The 24,851-nt window shown below is 43.1% G+C and overlaps 1 protein-coding gene across 2 annotated transcripts in view; it reads right to left on the bottom strand.

Annotated features, from left to right (window-relative positions):
• Window positions 1–24,851, bottom strand: part of tbx15 (T-box transcription factor 15) — a 99,687-nt gene that overhangs the window by 5,162 nt on the left and 69,674 nt on the right. For both annotated transcript variants that reach the window (XM_078232700.1, XM_078232701.1), the window contains one exon: window positions 10,096–10,193. In XM_078232700.1, coding sequence (XP_078088826.1) covers window positions 10,096–10,193 — 98 coding nt within the window. The remainder of the gene's footprint in view (window positions 1–10,095; window positions 10,194–24,851) is intronic.

The raw sequence follows: 24,851 nt of genomic DNA, 5'->3' as shown, positions 1-24,851 counted from the left end.
CATTTTTAACCATTCTCTTCTCGTTCAACAGTCAGATCCCAAGTTGAAGAGCTGAGCTACATCTACATCATCCACACTTTTATACCTCTCAAAAGCTGAGTTTTTTCCTTCTTCTTACAGGTCTGTTTCTGCTTGAAAACCAGGCCAGAGCAAGCAGAAATTGCACTTCATTTTGTTTATTTTATTGGCATAATTCCAATGGAACAGGGCCCAGTTTCGGGGGTCAATACACTCTGTCCACTCAAAATAGACATCCAGTCCCATCCATCTGGAGATGAAGAGCCTAAATCCTGCTTTAGCTGTTGAAACTAATCTGCAAAATGAACAGGGTGGGAGCCAGGCTTGCTGTGCTCAGGATTCCACAATATCCACCAAGAAAGGTAAACTTTTTTAAAAACAAAAATAATGCGAACATTCTTTTCGAGCCAGTGAGGTCACACCGGACCTGCACAAAGTAGGCTGTAGATTTCACCAAACTATCCATCATGTTGCTCCCTAACAGGCAGCCCAGACTATTCAGCAGTTGTTGGTGCATAGAAATCAATTTCATTTTTAGTGTTGGGCCCCCGATTTCCGCACCTCTGTCTCCTTCAGCAGTGCTCGAAAGTGAGTTGGCCTTGGGCTTAGCTCAATCACTAACCACCTCCACCTGCTCCTGCAGTAAACATTGCAGGGCTGGCTGCAGTTAGCTATATGTCTTCTTGCAAGATGGAACACAACTCACACTGTTTCTCTAGAAAATCACAGTCTTCTGATGTACCATTCCTCAGAGAACTGCAGGTATGTTGGTTCTGGCATGCACCTTGCTAGTTGTTTGCTCCTTCCACCTGTTCCTCTTTCCCCTCCTCCTCTCAGGATTTGGACATGACCCACATGAGGAAATAGCTGCAGTTCTAAAAACACCCTACTTATCCAGCAACGACAGGGACTTGCAAATCTTTTTGTCAAAAGATGTGCGGAGTAGGTGGATTGGCTGTGCTAAATTGATTCTTCGTGTCGGGGGATTAGTAGGGTAAACATGTGGGGATATGGCCTGGGTGGGATTGTGATCGGTGCAGACTCAATGGGTCAAATGGCCTCCTTCTGTACTGTAGGTGTTCTATAATTCGGCGGCACGGTAGCACAGTGGTTAGCACTGCTGCTTCACAGCTCCAGGGACCTGGGTTCGATTCCCGGCTTGGGTCACTGTCTGTGTGGAGTTTGCACATTCTCCTCGTGTCTGTGTGGGTTTCCTCCGGGTGCTCCGGTTTCCTCCCACAGTCCAAAGATGTGCGGGTTAGGTTCATTGGCCATGCTAAAATTGCCCTCAGTGTCCTGGGATGCATAGGTTAGAGGGATTAGTGGGTAAATATGTATGGATATGGGGGTAGGGCCTGGGTGGGATTGTGGTCGGTGTGGACTCGATGGGCCGAATGGCCTCTTTCTGTACTGTAGGTTTTCTAAGATTTCTAAAAGAACTCAAAATGCTGTTTGAAAACATTGTCCTCAAAATCCCTGTTTAGCTGTATCTGAGAAGAGCTGTGGATCCCTTGAAATATAATAGAAGTCAGCGTGTAAGTCATCCTTTGAAACCTCAAAAAATCCAGCCAAAAGCAGGGATTGACTTACACGCGGAGTATAGAAGTGAACTGCTGGCGTGGGTGGTGGCCATCTTTGTCAATGACCATGTGGGTCTACTCTACGTGGACGTGTCTGAAACTTCTAGTATATTTGCGACAACGCCTGCTTTATCCCTTGAGCACTGGGTTATATGATAAAGTAAAACATCCATTGTAGGGTAGAAAATTGAAGCCGATTAATAATGCCTAACAGTAATAGATAAAATAGTAATAATAAACTATTAATATCATGTTGTAGCTGAAAAATGGGGTCATCTTATACACTGGTCAACTTATTCGCCGCAATAATAGGGGAGGCAATGGCAGATGGAGGCTTTTGAATTCAATCAAAAATATCCTGAATTAAGAATCTACTGATGACCATGAAACCATTGGCAATTGTTGGAAAAACCCATCTTGTTCACTAATGTCCTTTAGGGAAAGGAAATCTGTCGTCCTTACCTGGCCTGGCCTACTTGTGACTCCAGAGCCACAGCAATGCGGTTGACTCTCAAATGTCCCATGAATGAATAAAAAAAATAAATGATAGTCATTTGAAATGGTTACCTGATGACCTTAAATGTTATGGTTAATGGGACGGAGCAGGAAGTGGTGTTAGTCAACTAGTGAAGTTGTTAAATGGAATGGGTGAGCCATTACACCTCTTGATGCTGATCTGACTTTATTGGCCAATGGAAAAGAAAATAAGGCTATATTTATACATTGCAGCTGGTTCACTGTTGTTCACCTTGTGTCACTCCTGTTGGAATCATAGAATGCTTACCAGCAGAAGGATGCCATTTGGCCCACTGTGTGTGTGTGTGCCAGCCTGAAAAATTGTTTTCTTTGAATAATTATCCAATTCCCAAAGCCAATTTTTCTCTTCTTACCTCTGACACAGAAGGTTGTGGGTTCAAATCCTACTCCAGGACTTGAGCATAAAAATCAGAAGTTACATTCCAGTGCAGTACCGAGAGGTGCTACACTGTTGGAGGTCTTTTGGTTGAGATGGGAGATGGAGGCCCATCTTCCCTGTCAGATGGATATAAAAATCCTATGGTGCTATGTAGAACAACAGGGGAGTTACACTCAGTGACCTGACCAATATTATTATCCCTCAATCAAGATCGCAAAAACAGATTATACGTTAATCATCACTTTGCCATATGTGGGAGATTGCGGAGCACATATTAGCTGCTGTATTTCCTACATTACAATGCTGACTACACCTTAAAAGTACTCCATGGGTTGTAAAGCACTTTGGGACGTCCTGTGGTTGTAAAAATTGCTATATAAATGTAAGCTTTTCTTCCTTTTATTTTGTAATATTGTGCCAGTGATAGCTTTTGAATGCAGCTCTGTGCTACACCTGGGAGACCAGATTGAGAAAAGGCAGAATACTCTTGGCCAGACCAAATATTATGGATTGTTACTAAATTACAGCATCATCTAACAGAATAGAGTAACTATGTAAGATGAATCAAACTATGAAAATAAATCAATCTGCCAAACTTGGATCTGCTCCAATCCATGGTTGAAAAGAAAACTGAATTTTATTCAGCTTTTTGGCACTTGTACAACATTTTCCCAGTGATTTTTTTCTGCCTTTTCTATGACATCATAAAAGACTGTCTTCAGCAAAGAGGATTTATTACACATATTGAATGTGTCTCCAATTGAAGACAATGGGAAAGTGTGAGAGAAATAAAACCATGCATTGCTCTGGGCAGCATGAAATTGGCATACACAAGAATACTCACTTGGGTTTAAATGAGAGGAAAACATAGGCCGTATCCATTGCCAATTAGGTTAAAGGACAAAATAGTCCATTATTATTAGAATATGGCTGCTTATTTATTTACATTAATACAAAGATTTCATACTGAATTAATTCAGAAGTATAAATAATTGGCTTTAACATTACATTGCGCATTTGAAAATATCATAGGAAGACATTTTACTTCTTCCATAATCTACACTGAGGGGCGGAATTTTTTTGTCCCACCCACCATGGGAATCGTTGCGGGTGGGGGCGGAACATGTAAAAGTCTGTTGACTTCGGGTGGGATTTTCCAGCCTTGGTGCGAGCGCGGTCGGAAAATCCCGCCCTATATCTCAAATACAATGGGTGGAATGTTGGTGGGATTTTCTGGTCCCACTGTAGTGAACAGAGATTTGGCTGGGCGCCAAATTCTCTGTCACCTCACTGCAGCGGCAATGGGGTATGTACAGCCGGTAAGACTCCACCCAATAATCTACTTGCAAGTAAGTACCAGTAAGAAAATATTAACAATGCACCACAGCATCTATAAGTAAGTTGGAAGTTCCTCCAGCAGCATTCTCCAAATGGTTAGTGTAAAGTATAAAAGTTGGTTTTTTAATCTGGGAGATGCCGCTTCCTAGGAAAAGAGGAAACACGTGAGTAAATACCATCTTCATGCAGACACAGGAGCACATTTAACACTTTCACTGTCAGCTAGAGAATTGTTTGTGGGTCAGAGATGAAAAATAGTTTCAAAGTTAAAAGGAGAAATGAAATTCACTTTAATATGTTAAGAATAGTATGTGTCTTAGTATGATCATGAATCCAACCATAGCAGCCCAGCAGTCGTGATACATATTTCTCTTTCAGATGGACAGGATGTTGAGTTATTCAATCCGCCTCTCAAATCTGCTGGCCACAGTAAGATTGAGCATTTAGTCCTCATACTGGCTGCACTGCATCTTTCCAAAATCTTGGCAATGAACCTCTAAGCAAGGAAAAATAGAATAGAAACAGAAAATGCTGGAAATACTCAGCAGGTCTGGCAGCATCTGTGGAGAGAGAAACAGAGCCAATGTATTGAGTCCAGCACGGCTTCTTTGGAACTGAAAAGAGGTAGAAATGTGATGGCTTTTATGCTGTTGAAAGGGGAGGGGGAGAGAGGGAAGTAGAACAAAAATGTGAGAAGACTGGCGCGATTCGCGTCGGCATGTCTGGAGCAAATGCGATAACCATCTTACTTTTTGGGACGGGGACAAATTTTGCACCAGTTCAGAGAGGGACAGGACTTAAACACGCTGGCAAGCCCGGCTTCAGAGATTAGGCACCATTTATAAAGGGCACCCAGATTTCAAAGTGAAATTGAAGACCCCTCTCCCCCACCACGGACATCGGGATCCTCCTCGTTGATGGCATGCCCCCCACACTCAGCCCTCCCCCTTCAACAACAGATTGCCGGCCTTATCTCCCCACCCCCCACCACTGATCGGGCCTCATATCCCCCCATAGATCACCAGCATCGGGGGTCTCCCAATGGGTCCCCTCCCTGGGTGACCTCCCTGGGCCATGCCCCACTTCCTTCTTGCCCCACTCCCTTGGCACTACCCCCAACACCATCGCAGTTGAAACCTGGCAATGCCAATCTGGCACTGTGAAACTGGCTGTGTGAAAGTGGCAGTACCATGCTCCCGACCACCGAAGATTACAATGGTCTCTGAACAACACCCCCCCACCCCCTCCCCCACACACACCCCCACCACCCTCTCCCAGGCCATGGTGATCATATCTGGTCTCCATTATAAAGAGCAGTAGTGATTCCTGCCTGCGCCACATCATGCTGGTGGGTGGGAACATTGCGCATTCCCAGAAGATTCAGCATCAAGGTGCTTTTGAACATACAAATCTATTTAAATGAGTGATAATCAGGATCACATGCTGGGCATGTACCTGATTACATCTGTTGGGGTGGCCTGGAAACATCACAAACTGTTTGGCACCCGGCGCACTCCTTGTTCCAGGGCTTTCCCAGTATTTTCCCGACATAGCGGGATTTGCGCGGGGCACAACGTCACCAGAGAACGGCCCTCAGAAAGCCAGGAGTAGGTTAAAGAGCCGGAGAGATTTAATAACAAAGAACAAAAGGCAAAGGGAATGGGAATGATTGTAGCAAAGGAACAAATATTTGGCCCAGAGTTCGTGTTAAGGGCAGAATACTGGGTCGTTCCATCTGAGAGCAAAAAAACATGAAAACAGGATATCGACTGGCTCTTACAGCAAAATAAAAAATCAAATTGAAGGACAGATTTGATGGTCTGAAGTTGTTGAACTCAATGTTGAGCCCAAAAGGCTGTAAAATGCCAAACTGGAAGATGAGGTGCAGTTCCTCCAGCTGGTGTTGAGCTTCATTGCAACATCGCAGCGGGCCAGGGACAGAAATGTGGGCATGAGAGCATGATGGTGAATTGAAATGACCAGAGGAGCAAGGTCATCCTTGCAGACGGAGCAGAGGTATTCTGCAAGGTGGCCACGCAGTCTGCGTTTTATCTCCCAAGTGTAGAGGAAACCAGACTGTGAGCAGCAAACACTGTACTACATTGAAGAAATACATGTAAATTGCTGCATCACCTTCCCATGCATTTGCACGAGGTGTGACAGCTGTCCTTTTACATCCTCCCTCCTCTCTGTTCAAGGTCTCAATCCCTCCTTCCAGGTGAGGCAGAGAGTTACTTGTACTTTTTCGAAAGTCAGAATGAGAGAGGCATCTTCTAATTAAACACAGGTACAGCCTGAAATGATCTGTTACTGATGGAGATCAATAAAACTGAGTGCTGTTTATCACCACTTTGTGGACTTGGAAGCTTCTATTTTCTTCCAATGTGTTGCAAACCATTTATTGCAGTTGGCAGTTGTCTTTGAGGGCGGCAGGGTGGCACAGCACTGCTACCTCATAGCGCCAGGGACTTGGGTTCGATTCCCGGCTTGGGTCACTGTGCAGAGTCTGCATGTTCTCCCCATGTCTGCGTGGGTTTCCTCCTGGTGCTCCGGTTTCCTCCCATAGTCTGAAAGACGTGGTGGTTAGGCGCATTGGCCATGCTAAATTCTCCCAAACAGGTGCCAGAGTGTGGTGACTAGGGGATTTTCACAGAAACTTAATTGCAGTGTTAATGTAAGCCTACTTGTGACATTAATAAATAAACTTAAGCTTAAAACTTAAATGTCCCAGTCCATTAGTTTTAACACTTATTTGACAAGTTTCTGAATTTGGAATTCAATGCCAAGGACAGTCAAATATGTGAAACCTCCAGCTTTGATGTTGAGCTGTCTTCCAGTCTTGCAGAGGCACAGAAGCCAGGGACATTACCACTATGCCACCGCCTCCTTTAAATGAGTCTTTACTGAATTCACAAATTGATAAAGAGGAAGTATCAGAAAGACTGGCTGTATTGAAAGTGAATGAGTCACCAGGGCCAGATGGGATACATCCAAGGATACTGACCGAATTATGGGTGGAAATTGCAGAGGCATTGGCCATACTCTTCCAGTTCTCTTCAGATACAGGGATGGTTCCAGAGGACTGGAGAATTGCAAATGTTACGTCCATATTCAAAAATGTGTATGAGAATAAACCCTAAAACGACAGTCCTGTGAGTTTGACCTCAGTGGTGGGAAAGCTTATAGAAACATTAATCTGGAGTGAAATTAACAGCCACTTAGATAATTGAAGATTAATTGAGGAAAGCCAAAACAGATTTGTTTAAGAGCAGATCATGTTTAACTAACTTAATTGAATCTTTTGATGAGAAATGGAGAGGGTTGGTGAAAGTTGGTAAATTTAAAATTTGCAGTTCACACAATAGTTGAAAGTATAGCGAACGGTAAAGAGGATAGCGATAGACTTTAAAGTGATATGGACTGGCTTGTGGAATGGGTAGACATGTGACAGCTGAAATTAAATGCAGAGAAGTGTGAAGAGATACATTATGGTAAAAAGAAGAAAGGGGACAGTGTTTTCTTCTTTATTCTATCATGGGATGTGGGCATCGCTAGCGAGGCCAGCATTTGTTGCCCATCCCTAATTTCTCTTGAACTGACTGGCTTGCTTGGCCATTTCAGAATGCAGTAAAGAGTCAACTATGTCGCTATGGGTCTGGAGTCACATTTAGGTCAGACCAAGAAAGGATGGCAGATTTCCTCCACTAATAGACATTAATGAAACAGATGGCCTTTTACAATAATTGGTGGTAGCTTCATGGTAACCATTACAGAGACTGGCTTTATATTCCACATTTGTTCGTAGAATTTAAATTCCACCATGGTGGTATTTGAATCCATGTCCAGTGACATTACCTCTATGCTACCATCTCCCCAATATAAAACAAAAGGTACAATTCTAAAAGGGAGGCAGGAACAGAGAAACCTGGGATACATGTGCACAATTCACTGAAGATAGCCAGGCAGATTGAGGAAGTGGTTATAAAAGGTATAAGGGATTCTGACCTTTATAAAGAGAGGCATAGAATAGAGTACAAAAGGAAGGAACATTGGTTTGATCCCAACTGAGTATTGTATTCAATTCAGGGTATCACACTTTTGGAAATATATAAGTTAAAAGAATGATTCCAGGGATGAGGACCTTCAACTATGTGAATAGACTGGAGAAACTGGAGCTGTTCTCCTTGGAGAAGAAAAAATTAAGAGGAGATTTGATTGAGATGGTTCAAGATCATGAGGGTGACAGAGAAGACAGTGTAGTTAGAGGAAGGTCTTCTCACTGGCGGAAGAGTTGAGAACCAGCGGACACCAATTTAAGGTAATTTGCAAATACACCAATGGCAACATGAGGAAAAATCATTTAATACAGTGAGTAGTTAGGATGTGGAATGGACTGTCTGAAAACTTGTTGGAGGCAAATTTGGTTATGGCTTTCAAAAAGGAATTGAATAACCACCTGAAGAGGAAAAGAATTTGCAGTCTACAGGGGGGAAGGCAGGGGAGTGGGACTAGCTAAGTTTCTCTTGCAATGTGCTGGCAGGGTTAGGGTTAAATCGCCTCCTTCTGTGATGTAAAAATTCTATGATTCCATGTTCTAATTGAGGTATCAGTGAAAAGTGTCGTGTAGCAATAGGACTTCTCGAGAGAAGGAACTGGAGATGCAACCTGACAGAAAGTTTCTTATCAAATGTCATCTTACGTGACTGCGACAAAGATAAAGCATTCTTTCACATCTTTCACAACCTATCTGCTGCTTTGACCACCCCATCCTCCTCCAAATCCTCTTTTCCACTGCCCAGAAGGATGTAATTGTCTTCGCTTAGTTCTATTCTTTTTCATCTCTTTCTCCATCCACACTGTTACCTCTGTTGTCCCCCAAAAATCCATCCTTGGTCTCCCTCCTAGTTTACATCTAAGTTCTGTCCATCAGTGACATCATGCAAAAACACATGGCGGGATTTTCCGACTCCTCCCACTGACCCACTGATGGGATCCTCTGGTCCGGCCAAAGGTAAGCCCCACTCCCCCCACCCCACCCAACCTTCCTATGGCAGTTTCCCCAGCAGCGGGGCAGGCGAGCCATACAAAACACCATAGACTTTGGGGGCCTCTGGAAGACCCCACCAGCGATCAATGGCGATCTGCCTCTACTGCCAGAAAACACACTGCGGCGGTGGGAGAAGGGGTGAGGGAGATGGAATTCTGGCCACAGTGTCAGTTTCCACATGACTCACCACCATCTCGCTTGATCACTCTAAATTGTCAGACTGCTTCCTGGACGTCCATGGATGAGCAGAAATTTCATCCACTCGCATAATAGGAAAATTCAAACCTTTGTATTCAATCCCTGTAATACATTTTATTCCCGAGGTACCAACCCTAACCCTCATCCTGGAAATTGTCTGAGACTGAACCAGGCTGTTTGCAACCTCTGTGTCAACTTGATCCTAATATGAGCTCCCAACTACATGCTAACACCATCACCAAGTCTACATATTTCTACCTGTATAACGTCATCTAAATCCACCCTTTCCTCAGCTCATTTTGTGCTGAAATCCTCATCTGTAACTTTACCTCTCGACTTGACGGTTTGAACACACTCATGGCTGGCCTCCCACATTCTAATTTCCATAAACTTGAGGTCATCTAAAGCTCTGCTGCCTGTGTCCCAACTCATACCAAATGCATTCACCCTTCACCCAGATGCTCAGTGACCTATGTTGGCTCCCAGTTAAGTAATGTCTTGGCTTTAAAATTTGAATCCGTGATTTCAAATTCTTCCACTTCCCTCATCTCGCCCTCTCTCTGTAACTTTCTACAGCCTTACAACCCCCCATGAAATATTCTTCCCACCAATTCTGATCCCTTGAACATCCCCAAGCTCAATTGTTCCGCCACTGGTGGTTGTTCTTTCAGCTGACAAGACCTGAAGCTCTGGAATTCCCTCCCTGAACCTCTGCACATCACTTCCATTTTTTCTTCATTTAAGATGCTCCTTAAAACTCACCTCTTGAACCGAGCTTTAGATAATTTGTCCTAATCGCTTCTCATGTGGCTCAGTGGCAAATTTTGTTTAATGATGCTCCTGAGAAGGACCTTGGATTCTGTTATTACATTCATGGTGCTATGTAGTTACAGGTTGTTGTTGTTAAGAGCTAATCAAAGAGTGACTGTGACAATGGCAGAGAAATTCTGCAGCCTGTACAGGGAGGAAAAGAAACTAAAAATGCAGGTAAGCATTACCTTGTTGCTTCTGCATGTTGGTAAAATCCTCAAACGTCAGGGTCCGAACAGGAGGTCTCCAGAAGGCATATGTCTCCATGATGGCTTCTAAACCAGTTCTGCTCAAAAGAAAGCAAAGAGGAAATATAACTGTGTATAACTTCAACACACATCAATCTCCCCATTGTCCTGTTTCCAGCTGGTGCATTTTTTTCTCACACTGCTCCAGTCAGATTTATGTTCCAACATTTTCCACAAAACGTATTCTTAACCCCTAACCAGATCATTTAATGGGCTGGAAATCCTTATTTTGAACCTTCGCTGTTCTAAGGTTGTGAAGAGGTGTTGTTTAATTTTGGAATCTTTACCTTAATAAAGCTCTTGTATTATAATCGGTCTTCCATAATCTTACACACATGTTCTAAGTACACTCCCTTATTTCATTAAATAATTCCGTTAAATACAGGCAGGTTTTATCAAGATGTTTTAGAAACATAGAATCCTACAGCGCAGAAGGAGGCCATTTGGCCCATCGAATCCACACTGACCACAATCCCACCCAGGCCCTATCCCCATAACCCCATGCATTTATTCTGGCTAGTCCCCCTGACACTAAGGGAAAATTTAGTATGGCCAATCCACCTAACCTGCACATCATTAGACTGTGGGAGGAAACCAGAGCACCTGGAGGAAACCCACGCAGACATGGGGAGAACGTGCAGACTCCACACAGACAGTGACCCAAGCCGAGAATCGAACCCGGGTCACTGGCGCTGTCAGGCAGCAGCGCTGACCACTCTCCCACCGTGCCACCCAGAATGTATATTTGATCTAAAGGGTCAGCATTGTAAAATAGGATTTTCATTTAATTAAGTTCATTAGGTTCAGAAAGATAACAGATGTTGATGTAACTTTTCACACATTTACTGTCCATTAATTACTTCTGCCCTCCCACTTCTTTTGTATACCTCTGGTCCAACAACAAAGGAAAATAATAAATGTGGAAGGAACTTTTCTAAGTATGTGGAGTAGATTGCAAGCAATGGAAGAAGAAATCTTAATGTGTCTCAAGAAAGAACTCTGAAAGTCTGATCAGGATTCAAGAATATTAGAAATGCACCAAGGAATACAGTGGACAGGTGGGTTTAATAGGCTATTTTGCTATATAGCTTACCTATGTGAGTAATTATTTATAGAACACTGGCCTAATAAGAGGGGCATTCCATTTCCTCTGACAGGACAAAAATGACTGCAGAAATTGTGAGAATGATGGAAAGGGAGAAGGTGAAATGCAAAAAATGCAGGGGAGGCAATGGCCTAGTGGTATTATCGCTAGACTATTAAACCACAAATTCAGTTAATATTTTGGAGACCCGGGTTCAAATCCTGCCATAGCAGATGATGGAATTTGAATTCAATAAAAAAACAATCTGGAATTAAGAATCTACTGATGACCCTGAAACCATTGTCAATCGTCAGAAAAACACATCTGGTTCACTCATGTCCTTTAGGGAAGGAAAGCTGCCATCCTTACCTGGTCTAGCCTACGTGTGACTCCTGACCCACAGCAATGTGGTTGACTCTGAAATGGCCTAGCAAGTCACTCAGTTGTGTACTGCCGCTTTTCAAGAAGGCGGCTCACCACTACCCTTTCAAGGTCAACTACGGATGGGCAATAAATGCTCGCCAGTCAGCGGTGTCCATGTCCCACGAATTAATGAATAAATAAAGGATTGGGAACAAGTTGTAATAACGCATGGAGAGTATTCTGTAGAACCAGAGAGGTGTAAAAAATAATAAGAGGGCGAACTAAAGTAAGCGGGTGGATGTAAAAAGGGAACAAGGCAGGGGAACAAGATTTACAGCAGAGGTGCAAAAGAGGTCAGAGCTGTTCACCATAAAAGCAATCAGGTGATGAAGCCAGTTGATTTTTTTCATGAGAATGTTAAATGGATTTGAAAGAAGAGACTAGGGAAAAAGTTGTTTGAAAAACTTTGGCTGCAACACTTAATTTGATTAATTTTGTATTGAAGGTGCAGGCTGATGGCCAATGGGATTCCGTGTGGATATATCCAATCAGGAAGGCATGAGTAGGCGACTCACATCTGGTGTTGGCAGAAAAAGTACCACTGCTAAATATTGCATCACATCTGTTTCTTGTACACCTCAACCAATCAAACTCAGCCAGGATATGTTATGGTGGTAACTCTTTCTGAGGCAATGTATTAAACAGTAAACATGTACCGGAAACATGTTACCATGGAGCAAAACAAATTCCAAGCAAACAAGAGAGGAAATAGGCAAGTTTAAAGACTGAAGCATTTTTATATTTGTCCTCAAACATCAGTTTGCTCTTGTATCCTCTCAGGTTCTGCAGAATACTGATTATGTGTTCTTACACATTTCTCCCAATCCTTTAGCTTGCCCTTCTTCCCACCCTCTCTTTTTTCACCTGACTTTCACCTGAACCAGTGAGGTGATTATAGAAGCATAATTATGTGTGTATTAATGGAAGACTCTTCATTGCACCTCCAAATGGATGCTGCAGAGTTTTCTTGTGTGTAGTTCAAAATGTCAACTGCTGTAGATTACATTGAATTTCTACATTGTTATTTCAAGCCCATTCAGTTAGAAAACTGTTGCATTTATGATTTCTGATATTCTGCACCTTTAACAAAGTCTGCCTTTAGTCTAACTCAGTCTAAAATTCATATATTTCATCAGGTCAGTCTCAGAGGATTTCTGCATTCCCTCTGCTGTGTCAGGTATTTGCAAGTCCTCATCCAGAAAGTAGCTTTACTTCCATCTCCATCTATTCGACTGAAGCTCCGTCCAATTAGAGAAATCACCCATCACTGTTTTCCTATAGTATGTGTGTATTCCTATTGCAAACATCTCAGACCAAATGGAATTGTAGATGGGTGAGCTAGTAGTACATCTGTTGTACACTCCAGATATCCAACTGAAGCACTCAGAACTCCAAGTTTGTGCTGCAGACTTCATTTTGACAATTAATTTATATACACTCAATAATATAAACTCTCACAATTGATTTCCACAACCTATAATGTTTATGAAGATGTACTACATGACAGAAATCAAAAATTGAATACAATCATCATGAAACAGGAGGCACAGTGGCACAGTGGATAGCGTCCCTGCCTCTGAGACAGAAGTTCCGGGTTCGAGTCCCACCCCAGGACTTGATGGTCAAGGAAGGTGCATTCATAACGTGGTCATACATGTCGAGAGTGTAAACCTGCAAATCCTTCCAACATGCCAATGGCTGGTGGTAAGAGCGGAATAGACTCAGCGATGCTTGATGTGGGGTGGCGCACCTCAACCTCTAAGCCCCTGGCAACAGACTAGCGACCTGTTCTAGAAATGACTACCTATGGCACCAGAGGAAGGGCTGCCTTAACACATCATTAGGTATGAGAAGAGAATTGGAATTAGAATAACAAATCAACCAAATCTCACTAAATGAAAGAGGTAACCAAATTTACTGTGTAATGTTGAATAGCATAAGAGAAATTACAATAGTTTTAGTAGAATAAAATGAATATTTGTTAAAGATGGAAAAATAGCCAGCAGCTAATCATCCCTGCACAAAATAGCAGAAATGGGAGCTATCGACACTGCAAAGAATTGTTACTAACACTGGACTTTACAAGACATGTTTTAAAATGTCTCCTTTAAATTAAAGTGAAATTGAATGTTCTGGATTAGAGGATAGTGAGGTCATACTAAAAATCTCCACCTGTCTGGCTACCACAAGGCAGAAACTCAAACAAAAACCGATTGAAATATTAAGTGACAGTTTCCACACCTTTCACTGTAAAGGGACAGGTGGTTAGGAGACACATGGAAACATAGAAGATAGGAGCTGGAGGAGGCAACTTGGCCCTTCGAGCCTGCTCTGTCATTCATCATGATAATAGCTGATCTTCCAACTCAATAGCCTAATCCTGCTTTTTCCCCATAACCTTTGATCTCATTCGCCCCAAGTGCTATATCCAGCCACCTCTTGAATACATTCAATGTTTTGGCATCAACTACTTCCTGTGGTAATGAATTCCACAGGCTCACCACTCTTTGGGTGAAAAAACGTCTCCTCTTCTCCATCCTAAATGGTCTATCCTGAATCCTCAGACTGTGACCCCTGGTTCTGGACCCCCCCACAATCGGGAATATCCTCCCTGCATCTATCCTGTCTAGTCCTGTTAGACATGGGGAGAGAGACAGACAAAGCCTCAATATTTACAATTTATATCTGTGATTTGGATTAAGGGACTGAATGTATGGCTGATAAATTTGCTGATAACACAAAGATTGTTAGGAAAGTAAATTGTGAATAAATTGTGAAGAGAACGTAAGGAGTCTGCAAAGGGACATAGATAGGTTAAGTGAGTGGGCAAAAAATTGGTAGATGGAGTATAATGTGGGAAAATCTGAACTTGTCCACTTTGGCAGAAAGAATAGAAAAGCAGTATATTATTTAAATGGAGAAAGATTGTAGAACTTGGAGGTGCAGAGGGATCCGGGTGCCCTGGTACATGAATCACAGAAAGTTAGTACATAGATACGGCAAGTGATCAGGAAGGTAAATGGAATGTTCTTGTTTATTGGAAGGGGTATGAAACCGAGAGTAGGGATATTTTGCTACAGCTTTACAGGTCATTAATGAGACCGTATTGAGAGTATAGCGTGAGCTTTGGTCTCTTTGAGAAAGGATATAAATGGGTTAGAAGCAGTTCAGAGAAGGTTCACTCAACTGATACCGAGGATTGGGGAGGGGGGTTGTTATAGAAACATAGAAACCCTACAGTGCAGAAGGAGGCCATTCGGCCCATCGAGTCTGCACCGACCACAATCCCACCCAGGCCCTACCCCCACATATTTTACCCGCTAATCCCTCTAACCTACGCATCCCAGGACTCTAAGGGACAATTTTTAACCTGGCCAATCAACCTAACCCGCACATCTTTGGACTGTGGGAGGAAACCGGAGCGCCCGGAGGAAACCCACGCAGACACGAGGAGAATGTGCAAACTCCACACAGACAGTGACCCGAGCCGGGAATCGAACCCGGGACCCTGGAGCTGTGAAGCAGCAGTGCTAACCACTGTGCTACCGTGCCGTGCTATCTTACAAGGAAAGGTTGGACAGGCTGGGCCTGTATCCTTTGGAGTTTAGAAGATATCAGATCCTGAGCGGACTTGACAGGGTTGCTGCTGAAAGGATGTTTCCCCTTGTGGGTGACACTAAAACTAGATGACACAATTCAAAAATGTGAGGTCTCTCATTTAAGACAGAAAATGAGAAGACATTTTTCTCTCAGGAGGTTGTGAAAATTTTGGAACTTTCTTCCTTGGAGAGCAGTAAAGGCAGGGTCATTGAATATTTTTAAGGCAGGGGCAGATAGATTCTTGAATAATAAGGGAGACAAAGATTACCCGGGGTAGGTGGAATGAAGGATTGAGGCCACAATCAGATCAGCCATGATCTTATTGGATGGCAGAGCAAGTTTGAGGGATGGAACGGCCTACTACTGTTCCAATTGCTTATGGTCTGATGGTCTTATATATGCATGGCCATTGTCATAAACTAATGCATGTGAATTATAATTAATTAGGGAACTGATGTGACTTTTCTCTTGAGGCAGTGCACAATTCTTCAAACTTTCTTCAAACATCTATTGATAATCTGTGGGAGTAGAACATCCTCCTTTGTCTTGGCTAACAATGCACTTGAGGATTCTCAGGAACACACCAAATCACAGATTCAATGAGGGCTATTCTGTCACAGCAATGTTACTCGAACACCTCATCAACACGCTGAATGCACGCTTCATGTTCATGGATAACTCTGATGGAGCATTGCAGCAGAGTCCTGAGTGAGCCTCCACAACAGAGTCTGCCCATTGCAATGTTGCTCTGAAAATTGACAGGGAGGGAAGTCACAAAAAGAGGGGTGCGTGGAACCAGCAGCCATAGCAGGAATGGGGAGAATCCGATATCAGCCCAAAATATCTGCAACATTCTCCCAGTTGACTCATCTTATGATATGGTTTAAGTGCAATAACATTCACCCTGCCTACTCCTGATCATCCCCATGCCAACAATCATTGGGTAAAACAGTAAGACAAGGTTGCTGCTGGAAGTATACAGAAGCAAGAAGATTTTGATCCCATCAAGTGTAAACTATCAAAACCACTGGAAGGATACAACTATGAGTCTACCCAAATTCAACACACACCTGGATAAATAGAAATCTCCTGTCGCACATCAACTAGCACAGCAGATAAGCAGAAGATCCAGCTCATTGCAAGTGTAGATGATCTCATTCAAATGTTCCAAAACAGAAATCTTACAATAGAAAGTGACAAACTTTCAAGAATATGTCATCACAGAGCTCTTGAAAACTGGAATTTCAATTTTGATGTGATTTGACCACACTTACTAAGCTAATCAGATATTTGGTTAAATGAAGATTGTGGTAATGTCACTGGATTACTAATCCAGAGGATAAAAGCAAATTACTGCGGATGCTGGAATCTGAAACCAAAAGAGAAAACGCTAGAAAATCTCAGCAGATCTGGCAGCATCCGTAAGGAGAGAAAAGAGCTGACGTTTCAAGTCCAAATGACTCTTTGACAAAGGGTCATTTGGACTCGAAACATCAGCTCTTTTCTCTCCTTACAGATGCTGTCAGACCTGCTGAGATTTTCCAGCATTTTCTCTTCTGGTTCCTAATCCAGAGGCCCAGGCTAGTGTTTTGGGAGTTGACCATGACAACTATCACTGATTGTTGCAGTAAAAAAAAATCCGGTTGACTAATGTCCTTCTTACCCAACCTGGCCTACATGTGACTCCAGACCCACAACAATGTGGTTGACTCTAAACTGTCCTCTGAAATGGCCAAGAAAGCCACTCCGTTCAAGGGCAATTAGAGATGGGCAACAAATGCTGGCCCAGCCAGTGATGCTCACATCCAGTGAAAGAATAAGTAAAAAAGGAAAATATGTGTTTAAACTTGCACGACACAATTACAGGGGAAAAAAACTTCCTAAAGAACAAAATCTACAGCTTCAAATAAAGGAAGATTTGTGCCAGTCTTGGTTTTGGCTTTTAATATGGTTCATTTCAAAATAGCCAACACATTTTGAAACAGAACTGTTAAAAGTTGCATTTTTTTCATATAAATCAATGCCAGAGAATTAAGGGAGTTCCAGATTCCAGCAAACATATATCATTACTCCATTTTAAAACAAATGACAAGTCTATTGGATTAAAACTCAGAGGAGGGAGAATCTGGTGTGGAAATGAGACAAAAATCTGAGATCACGCACCAACCGACTCAAGAACAGCTTCTTCCCTGCTGCCAACAGACTTTTGAATGGACCTACCTTATATTAAGATGATCTTTCTCTACACCCTAGCTGTGACTGTAACACTACATTCTGTAACTTCTCCTTTCCTTCTCCCCTATGTGCTCTATGAACGGTATGTTTTGTCTGGATAGCGTGCAAGAAACAATACTCTTCACTGTGTACTAATACATGTGACAATAATAAATCAAATCAAAGATCAAATGACGAAGGAGTAATTGGTACATATGATTTCCGAGTGCAAAATCAGGATTGGGGCCATTGATTTTGGATGGCACTTTCCTGGGTCCAATCCCTCCCACTGTGTATCGGTCATCAATAGACAGTCAGTCGGATGACTGCAGCGTTCCCAGGGGCACTGCCCAGAACAGGCATTTGGCACTTTGATTATTCTAACCACATTCTATCCTAATCTTGCTTCAGATCGCCAGCTTTGGCTGCTTGCAATGCCGGCAATGGTCCAAATTTGGAAATAGCTGAGCTGTGCCCATGCCGCGCATGTGTGGCTTAGTTTCCTCTCACCAGTGGTCCTTACAAGTTTGATACGGAACCCAGCAGCTCTGCGTCTCCCGCAATACCCAGGATTTACCAGAAGACCATAGCCACGTTCAGCAGCAGCTCAGGTTGCTGAGAAGCTGGATCAATGTCTGCGGCTGATTGGTTCAATGCATTTGGGACCTGGAGCAATGAGTTCGCCAACTCGTTGCACTTTTCAGTGGCAACTTTAGTTTCTTAGAATTAGATACACTTCAATCTGTACTTATAAACAGATCAGCATTTTTCAGCTCTGCAGAGTGTCACCTGAAACTTGGCAGACAGGAGTTAACCTGTGGTGAAGTCTTCATTTTGTAGCAATGTCTGTTGGTTCATTTCCCTTTAAAAATTCTGCTTGGTGTAAATCATTTAGTGTTTCATAAGAACAACAAAAAGATTTCTTCAATATTGGCAGTTTAATTGGTTCCACATGCATCCTGTATTATGTATTAGCGTAATGTCTCTTTCCTTTCTCATCCTCAAATATTTTGGATCTGAAAAAAGCTACAGAGGTTTTATTAAGTGTTTTTTAATGTCATTCATTCTGCCTCTGACATTTTCATTTCTTTGTTTGCTTTCCCCTTGTGGAATGTTATTTCTGTCTGTGCTCATGGAGCGAGTTAGGATTGATACAAATGAGCTGGGTACTTGGGAGAAACCCAGAATAAATCTGTGTCCATGTGGGTAGGAAGATTCTGATTTATTTTCCAGGGTTTTGTGATTCAACCATTTCAACCCAGTTTTTCCACTTACGGTGATCCAAATTTTCAAAAAACCCAACCCTTCTTTTCACACATCTATCTCCTCCTGTTTACTCCAAACTCTGAAAGTTTGGTGAGCCGCACAGAATTCTTATTTCCTTCAATGCACTTTCACTGCAGCAAACCAAAGGATTCATGGTCCAACAATTTAAAAATAGATCATTTCAGAATTGAACAAATACTTTCATGTTTTTGAGAAGCTTGGGCTGTAAAATTCGGATGCGTATCACCCCTGTTTTTTACGGATGCTGTCCAATATAGCGTTTGCCTGTGTATGCACACCTCTGCCGCAGGCCACACTGGACCTTACTTTGCTGAGGTGGCCATCACTTGCGCCGGATGCATGCAGATTCGGGAGATTGTGATGTGGGGTCAGCATTTAATGCTGATTTCATCCCAGCAGTGCCATTTTTAACTTGTGCTCCAGCGAATGTTCTGTCTTAACCTCACACAGCAGAACATAGTTTCACTTCCACTTAGTGGAAGTGTTGGTAGTTTGTACTGCTGGCCTAGTAATGTCTACATGGAGTAGAGTGGTACATAACAAAGGCCTTGCTTCTCAATGGGGGGAGGGAGGATGGGGGGGGGGGGGGGGGAGGGATGATGAGGGAAGGGAGGATTGGGGGGAGGGAGGATGGGAGGATAGGGAGGAGGAAGGATAGGGAGAGGGGTTGTCAGCAGGCACCCATATCCATTCAGGGTTTCAAAGAACATATTTCCTCCCTCATCACATCAGGAACAGTGTGTGCACCATGTACATTTCACGGAGGAGGTGCTCCCTAAAGTTTGCCACCTCTTGCAGGCAGACCTGCAACTACAGAGCAACGTGGGGAATATCACTGCCAGTGACTGTGGCCTTTCATTACTTCACACTGGGCTTCCTTCAGGCTGCAGGAAGGGAACACCTTCAACATCTCATAGTTTTCTGCTTGCCGGTATATAAATGAGGTGCATGCAAGGAGAGGGGAATTAGTTACATTCTCTCTTCCCAGTTAAAAGTAGGATGAGCACATGGTTTTGCCAGGATAGCTTCTTCCCCATGGTGCCAGGCACTACTGACTGCATACATGTCATTTTGAGAGTGCCGCATCTAAATTCAGAGGTGTGCTGCAACCCCAAAGGGTTCCATTCCCTTAATGTTTTGCTGGTGTGCGACCTGACTCAGTTCATCACCCCGTATCCTGACACAGTCATGATGTCTTTATTCTACACTTACTATAAGCAATTGACCCACCAGGAAGATCAGAGGGTGACTACAGGGCAACAAGAGCTATTCACTGACATCCTGGCTCATGACGTTAGTGCACAACCCATGCGCACATGGATAGCCTACTTACAATGAGAGTCATGCAGCCATAGAAATGTCATCAGACCATTGGGATGATTAAGCAATGTTTCCACTCTCTCAACTGCACTGGAGGAGTCCCACTTTAAGACTGTATGTCACACACTATTTGTCATGGTCTCCTGTTTAAAGTCACCAATTTGAGGCCAAGGTCTTGTCATCAGGTAAGCAGCTAGCAGATAAGGATGGGTGGGGGGGCTGGTGGTGAAGGAGAAAGAGGAGGAGGAGCGATCACTCTACTGATGGTGAACACCATTTCCTCTAGTTTGCCAGGACATGGATCTGTACCTACCCCTACCTGTTAGGTGTTGTTGCTTGTAGTTATGTGAAACCTTGCCCTGCAAGAGAAGGGAAGTTTGGTGCCATGCGTTTCGATGATGTGACTGGCATGGTTAAATAGCTGGCAGCATGTGCCGGTTGTGGAGGTAAAGCCTGCAGCAGTGTCAAGTATGTGAAACTATGAATGTGAGGTGAGCATCATGAATGATAGTATGGGAGTGAAGAGGGAGTGGGGGGTTGGGGGTCTGTAGTGAATTAAATATTATCTGAAGCTACTGATTCAGGTTTAACGATATGGCATTTGAAGGTAAGTTCATTGACTTGACCAGTCGGGAGAGGTCATTGAACTTTTTGTGGCTCTACAGCCCAGTCGTTGGGACTAGACTCCTGTATTAACTGCAATGGATGTCTGTTCCCATTACCCTCTGACCGTCTGGAGGATTCCCTTAGCCAAAATCATTTGGCATCTCAGTTCACCTGAAATATATGTACATACTTGCACACTCTGTGGACGGAATAATACAGACCCTTCCTGAAGCGACATCAGTGTGGAGCTGATATGTCCCACTCCAACTCGTCCACAGACATAAAGCACTGCTGAGCTGATTAATGAGGACTGAGAGGGACTTGCGCCCCTCACTGGAGTGTAAGTGCCACCATCGGGAGCTGCCAGCTAACCCAGCAGCGCCAAGAAGGTGTCAGTGATAGCTGCCTAGGCAACAGAAAAAGTGCAACATCAAAAACCATGGATCACCGGAGCAGGTAACTAAGTCTAGGGTCTTGGGCCAGGAGGGTTTGTATAGGTTAGTTAGGTAGAGGGGCGGGGGGGAGGGGGTGTTCGGCCAAAGGGCACCTACCCCATGTTCGGCCAAAGACAGCCTCCAAAGAACAACACCCCCATTTCCTTGCTGCCCTCTTAAAAAACAGGCTTCCTGCTCCTGCCATGGGCGATGTAATATTCGGGTCACTTAGCTTGAAAACAAGCCTAGCTGACTCTTAACAGTTCATTTAAATATGGTGGACAGGTTGTCAGTGGGCAGGCAACCCGCCTACCCCTGTATTATGGGGGAGAGCTCTGGGATGGGTGGGAAGGTGGTGGGACGGGCACGCATCCCATTTTACATTCCCTCCCGCCACCACAGAAAATATGTCCACTGGGGATGGCTAAAATTCAGCCCTGCAATGTTGCTGGCAAGGCCATATTGTTAGAAATGCTGGACTTTACAAGACATGTATATTTTAACTGTCTCCTTTAAGTTGAGGCAAGTTAGGAATTTGGGAAGCCACCCCAGCTTGGAAACATGTCTATATAGTCTAGCTGCCCTGAGGGTGAAACTCAAACAGGACCTCTTCAAATCAAGTAAAGTTTTCACACCTATGCACAGTAACTTACAGAAAGGAGACACAGAGACAACATATTGTCATGTGGAGAAACAAAGCCGCTACTGCTGCGAAGAACAGTGAAGGAGAGTTTTGAGTTAACAACCAAGCAGGATGCTTGTGAGAGTTGTTTTTTTTGTTCAAAAAGAAGGGGAGAGCACCAACAGGACCTTGGAAATTGAAGGAACAAGCTTGCTGGGGCAAGTCGAATCTGGAAGACTTGGGCTGAGTGGAATGACTTTTGAAGGACACCAGAGGAAAGTTTTGACATAGCACAACAGGAGAACTAAACTTTCTGGAGAACCAGTGGTAACTTTATTCTTCTAGTTCTTGTAATGCTCCACATTGACCAGATGCACAGCATAGAGGGTTGTATGACATGTCTAGATTGCATTAGTTGATGCAAAAATATATTTTCTTTAGTTTGGTTTATTAGTGCCTGTCAAGTAATATTTGATTCACTTTGATGTTAGTTTTTTGTTACATTAAAAGATGAAATCTTGTCATTCAGTTATTTTTGTCGATCCCTGGGAAATTAATCTCTTTGAAAACGTTATCGGTTTCTACGGAGACCATAATAACACGTAATGGTTCAGAAGGTGGTGGTGAGTTTTGTTTAAGTATTGCAGTTCTTGTCATGAGGCTGCTCCCACAATGTTGCGAGGCAGGCAACTCCAAGACTGGCATCTAACCAATGTTGTGGAGCGTTGCCTGGTATGGCCTGTCCACAAAAAGCAGGACAAATCGAACACAGCCAATTACTGCCCATCAGTCTACTCTCAATCATCAGTAAAGTCTTAGAAGCTGTGAGTGGCAGACAAGCACCAATGATGTGTTCCCAGTGCTCAGTTTGAGTACTGCCATGATCATTCACTCCTGGCCTTGGTCCAAACATAGACAAAAGAACTGAATTCTAGAGCTGAGGTGAGAGTAATGGCCCTTGACGGGGCAGTATTTGACCAAGTATGACTGAGTAGCCCCTGATAAAATTGAAACTGACGTGAGTCAGGGGAAATCTGTCTACTGGCTGAATTCATGCCTAGCACAGAGAAGGAAGGTTGGTGATTGGAGATGAATCACCTGCTCTCCTCCTTCATTCAGTTCTTGGGTCCATGTCTGGGTCAGGGCTGTGATAAGGTCTGAAGCTGAATGATTCTGATGGAACCCAGATTGAGCATCAGTGAGCAGGTTATGGGTGATAGGTGCTACTCGATGGCACTATTGAAGATTCCTTCCATAGGTTGACTGCTGATAGGGCAGGAATTGGGTGAGACACAGTAAACCTATCAAGCTATTTTGCTCAAAGACTAGGAAAAGACATTCTAAAAGATAAAGGACTGAAAATGACTACAATTTCCTGATCATTAGTATTAAAGAATTAAGGAAAAATAGACCAGAACAAAAGAAATCTTACAAGCTCACAGTAAACTCATAACTCATGATCCTGTCAAAACCTTTAGCAAAATAATTTAACTAAATAATAGGAAAACATTATATAGATTAACATTAACCAATGAGTTATGAATAGATTTTACTTTTCCAATTTTATTAGGATATTTAATCTGGCTTTGCCCACTGGAGCTATTATGCAATTTACCTTGATAGCACAGTGGTTAGCACTGCTGCCTCACAGCACCAGGGACCTGGGTTCAATTCCCTGCTTGGGTCACTGGCTGTGTGGACTCTACATGTTCTCCCTGTGTCTGTGTGGGTTTCCTCCGGGTGCTCCGGTTTCCTCCCACAGTCCGAAAGATGTGCTGGTTAGATACATTGGCCATGCTAAATTCTCCCTCAGTGTACCCGAGTAGGTGCCGGCGTGTGGCGACTCGGGGATTTTCACAGTAACTTAATTGCAGTGTTAATGTAAGCCTACTTGTGACACTAATAAATATTTATCAATACCATTTCATTCAGTTAAGAGTCGGTACACGTTGTGTGACTGAAGCAATTCCCTTCCAATGAGATAGAAGGCCCCAATGTGCCAAAAACAGTTCATCACACTAACCTACTAACTGCTAATGGAATTCATTCTGAACAATAGAAAACAGTCTTCAGCTTTCTGAATGGAAAGTAAAGGTCCTGTTACTTTTTTTAGTAAGAAGTTTAACAACACCAGGTTAAAGTCCAACAGGTTTATTTGGTAGCAAAAGCCACACAAGCTTTCGAGGCTCTGAGCCCCTTCTTCAGGTGAGTGGGAATTCTTACAAGCTGATTCTTACAAGGAATTCTTACAAGGAATTCCCACTCACCTGAAGAAGGGGCTCAGAGCCTCGAAAGCTTGTGTGGCTTTTGCTACCAAATAAACCTGTTGGACTTTAACCTGGTGTTGTTAAACTTCTTACTGTGTTTACCCCAGTCCAACGCCGGCATCTCCACATCATGACTTTTTTTAGTGACTGCTCCGCAACACAATTAATTCAGGCTGAAGAATTTACAAGCAACCCTTAGCTGAAAAAAAGGGCTGGACGATTTTTAAGGAAGCAACCTGTCTGATGTATTTTGAAGGGATCGTTCAGTCAGTTGTTTGTCAGAGTGGACAAGGCAACATTTCTCAAAATTAATTGCTTTTTTACTTTTGAACCAGAATCATTTATTTCAAATATTTCAGAAATTATTACTTTCTCCCTTTAATGGGGTAATATTTTATGCAAAAAGCTTTCTGATTGAGTTGAGTATATGATGCTGTCCCTATATTTCAAGCAGTGAAACGTGCAATCGACAAACATTTTCCAAGGGATGAGGAAACTGGACAAATCAGTAGCAAGCAAAGCTGTGCTGTCGCTACGTAGCAATTCTAAATAAATACAATGGTAAAGTGCTGGCTGAGAGCAGTAATGCATGCGTGAAAACACAAGTCCCCCAAGTATAAGACTTTGAAACAAAAACAGAAAATGCTGGAGAAACTCAACATTTAGACAATGGACATCCAGACTCGAAACGTTGGCTCTATTCTCTCTCCGCAGATGCTGTCAGACCTGCTGAGTTTCTCCAGCATTTTCCATTTTTGTTTCGGATTCCAGCATCCACAGTATTTTGCCTTAGTAAAACTTTGATTTATGCAACAAGTCAAAATGTGTTCTTTCCTGAG

The sequence above is a fragment of the Mustelus asterias genome, chromosome 17, assembly GCF_964213995.1.
Source record: "Mustelus asterias chromosome 17, sMusAst1.hap1.1, whole genome shotgun sequence".
Classification (NCBI taxonomy): domain Eukaryota; kingdom Metazoa; phylum Chordata; class Chondrichthyes; order Carcharhiniformes; family Triakidae; genus Mustelus; species Mustelus asterias.
This window is presented reverse-complemented; position numbering and strand designations above follow the sequence as displayed.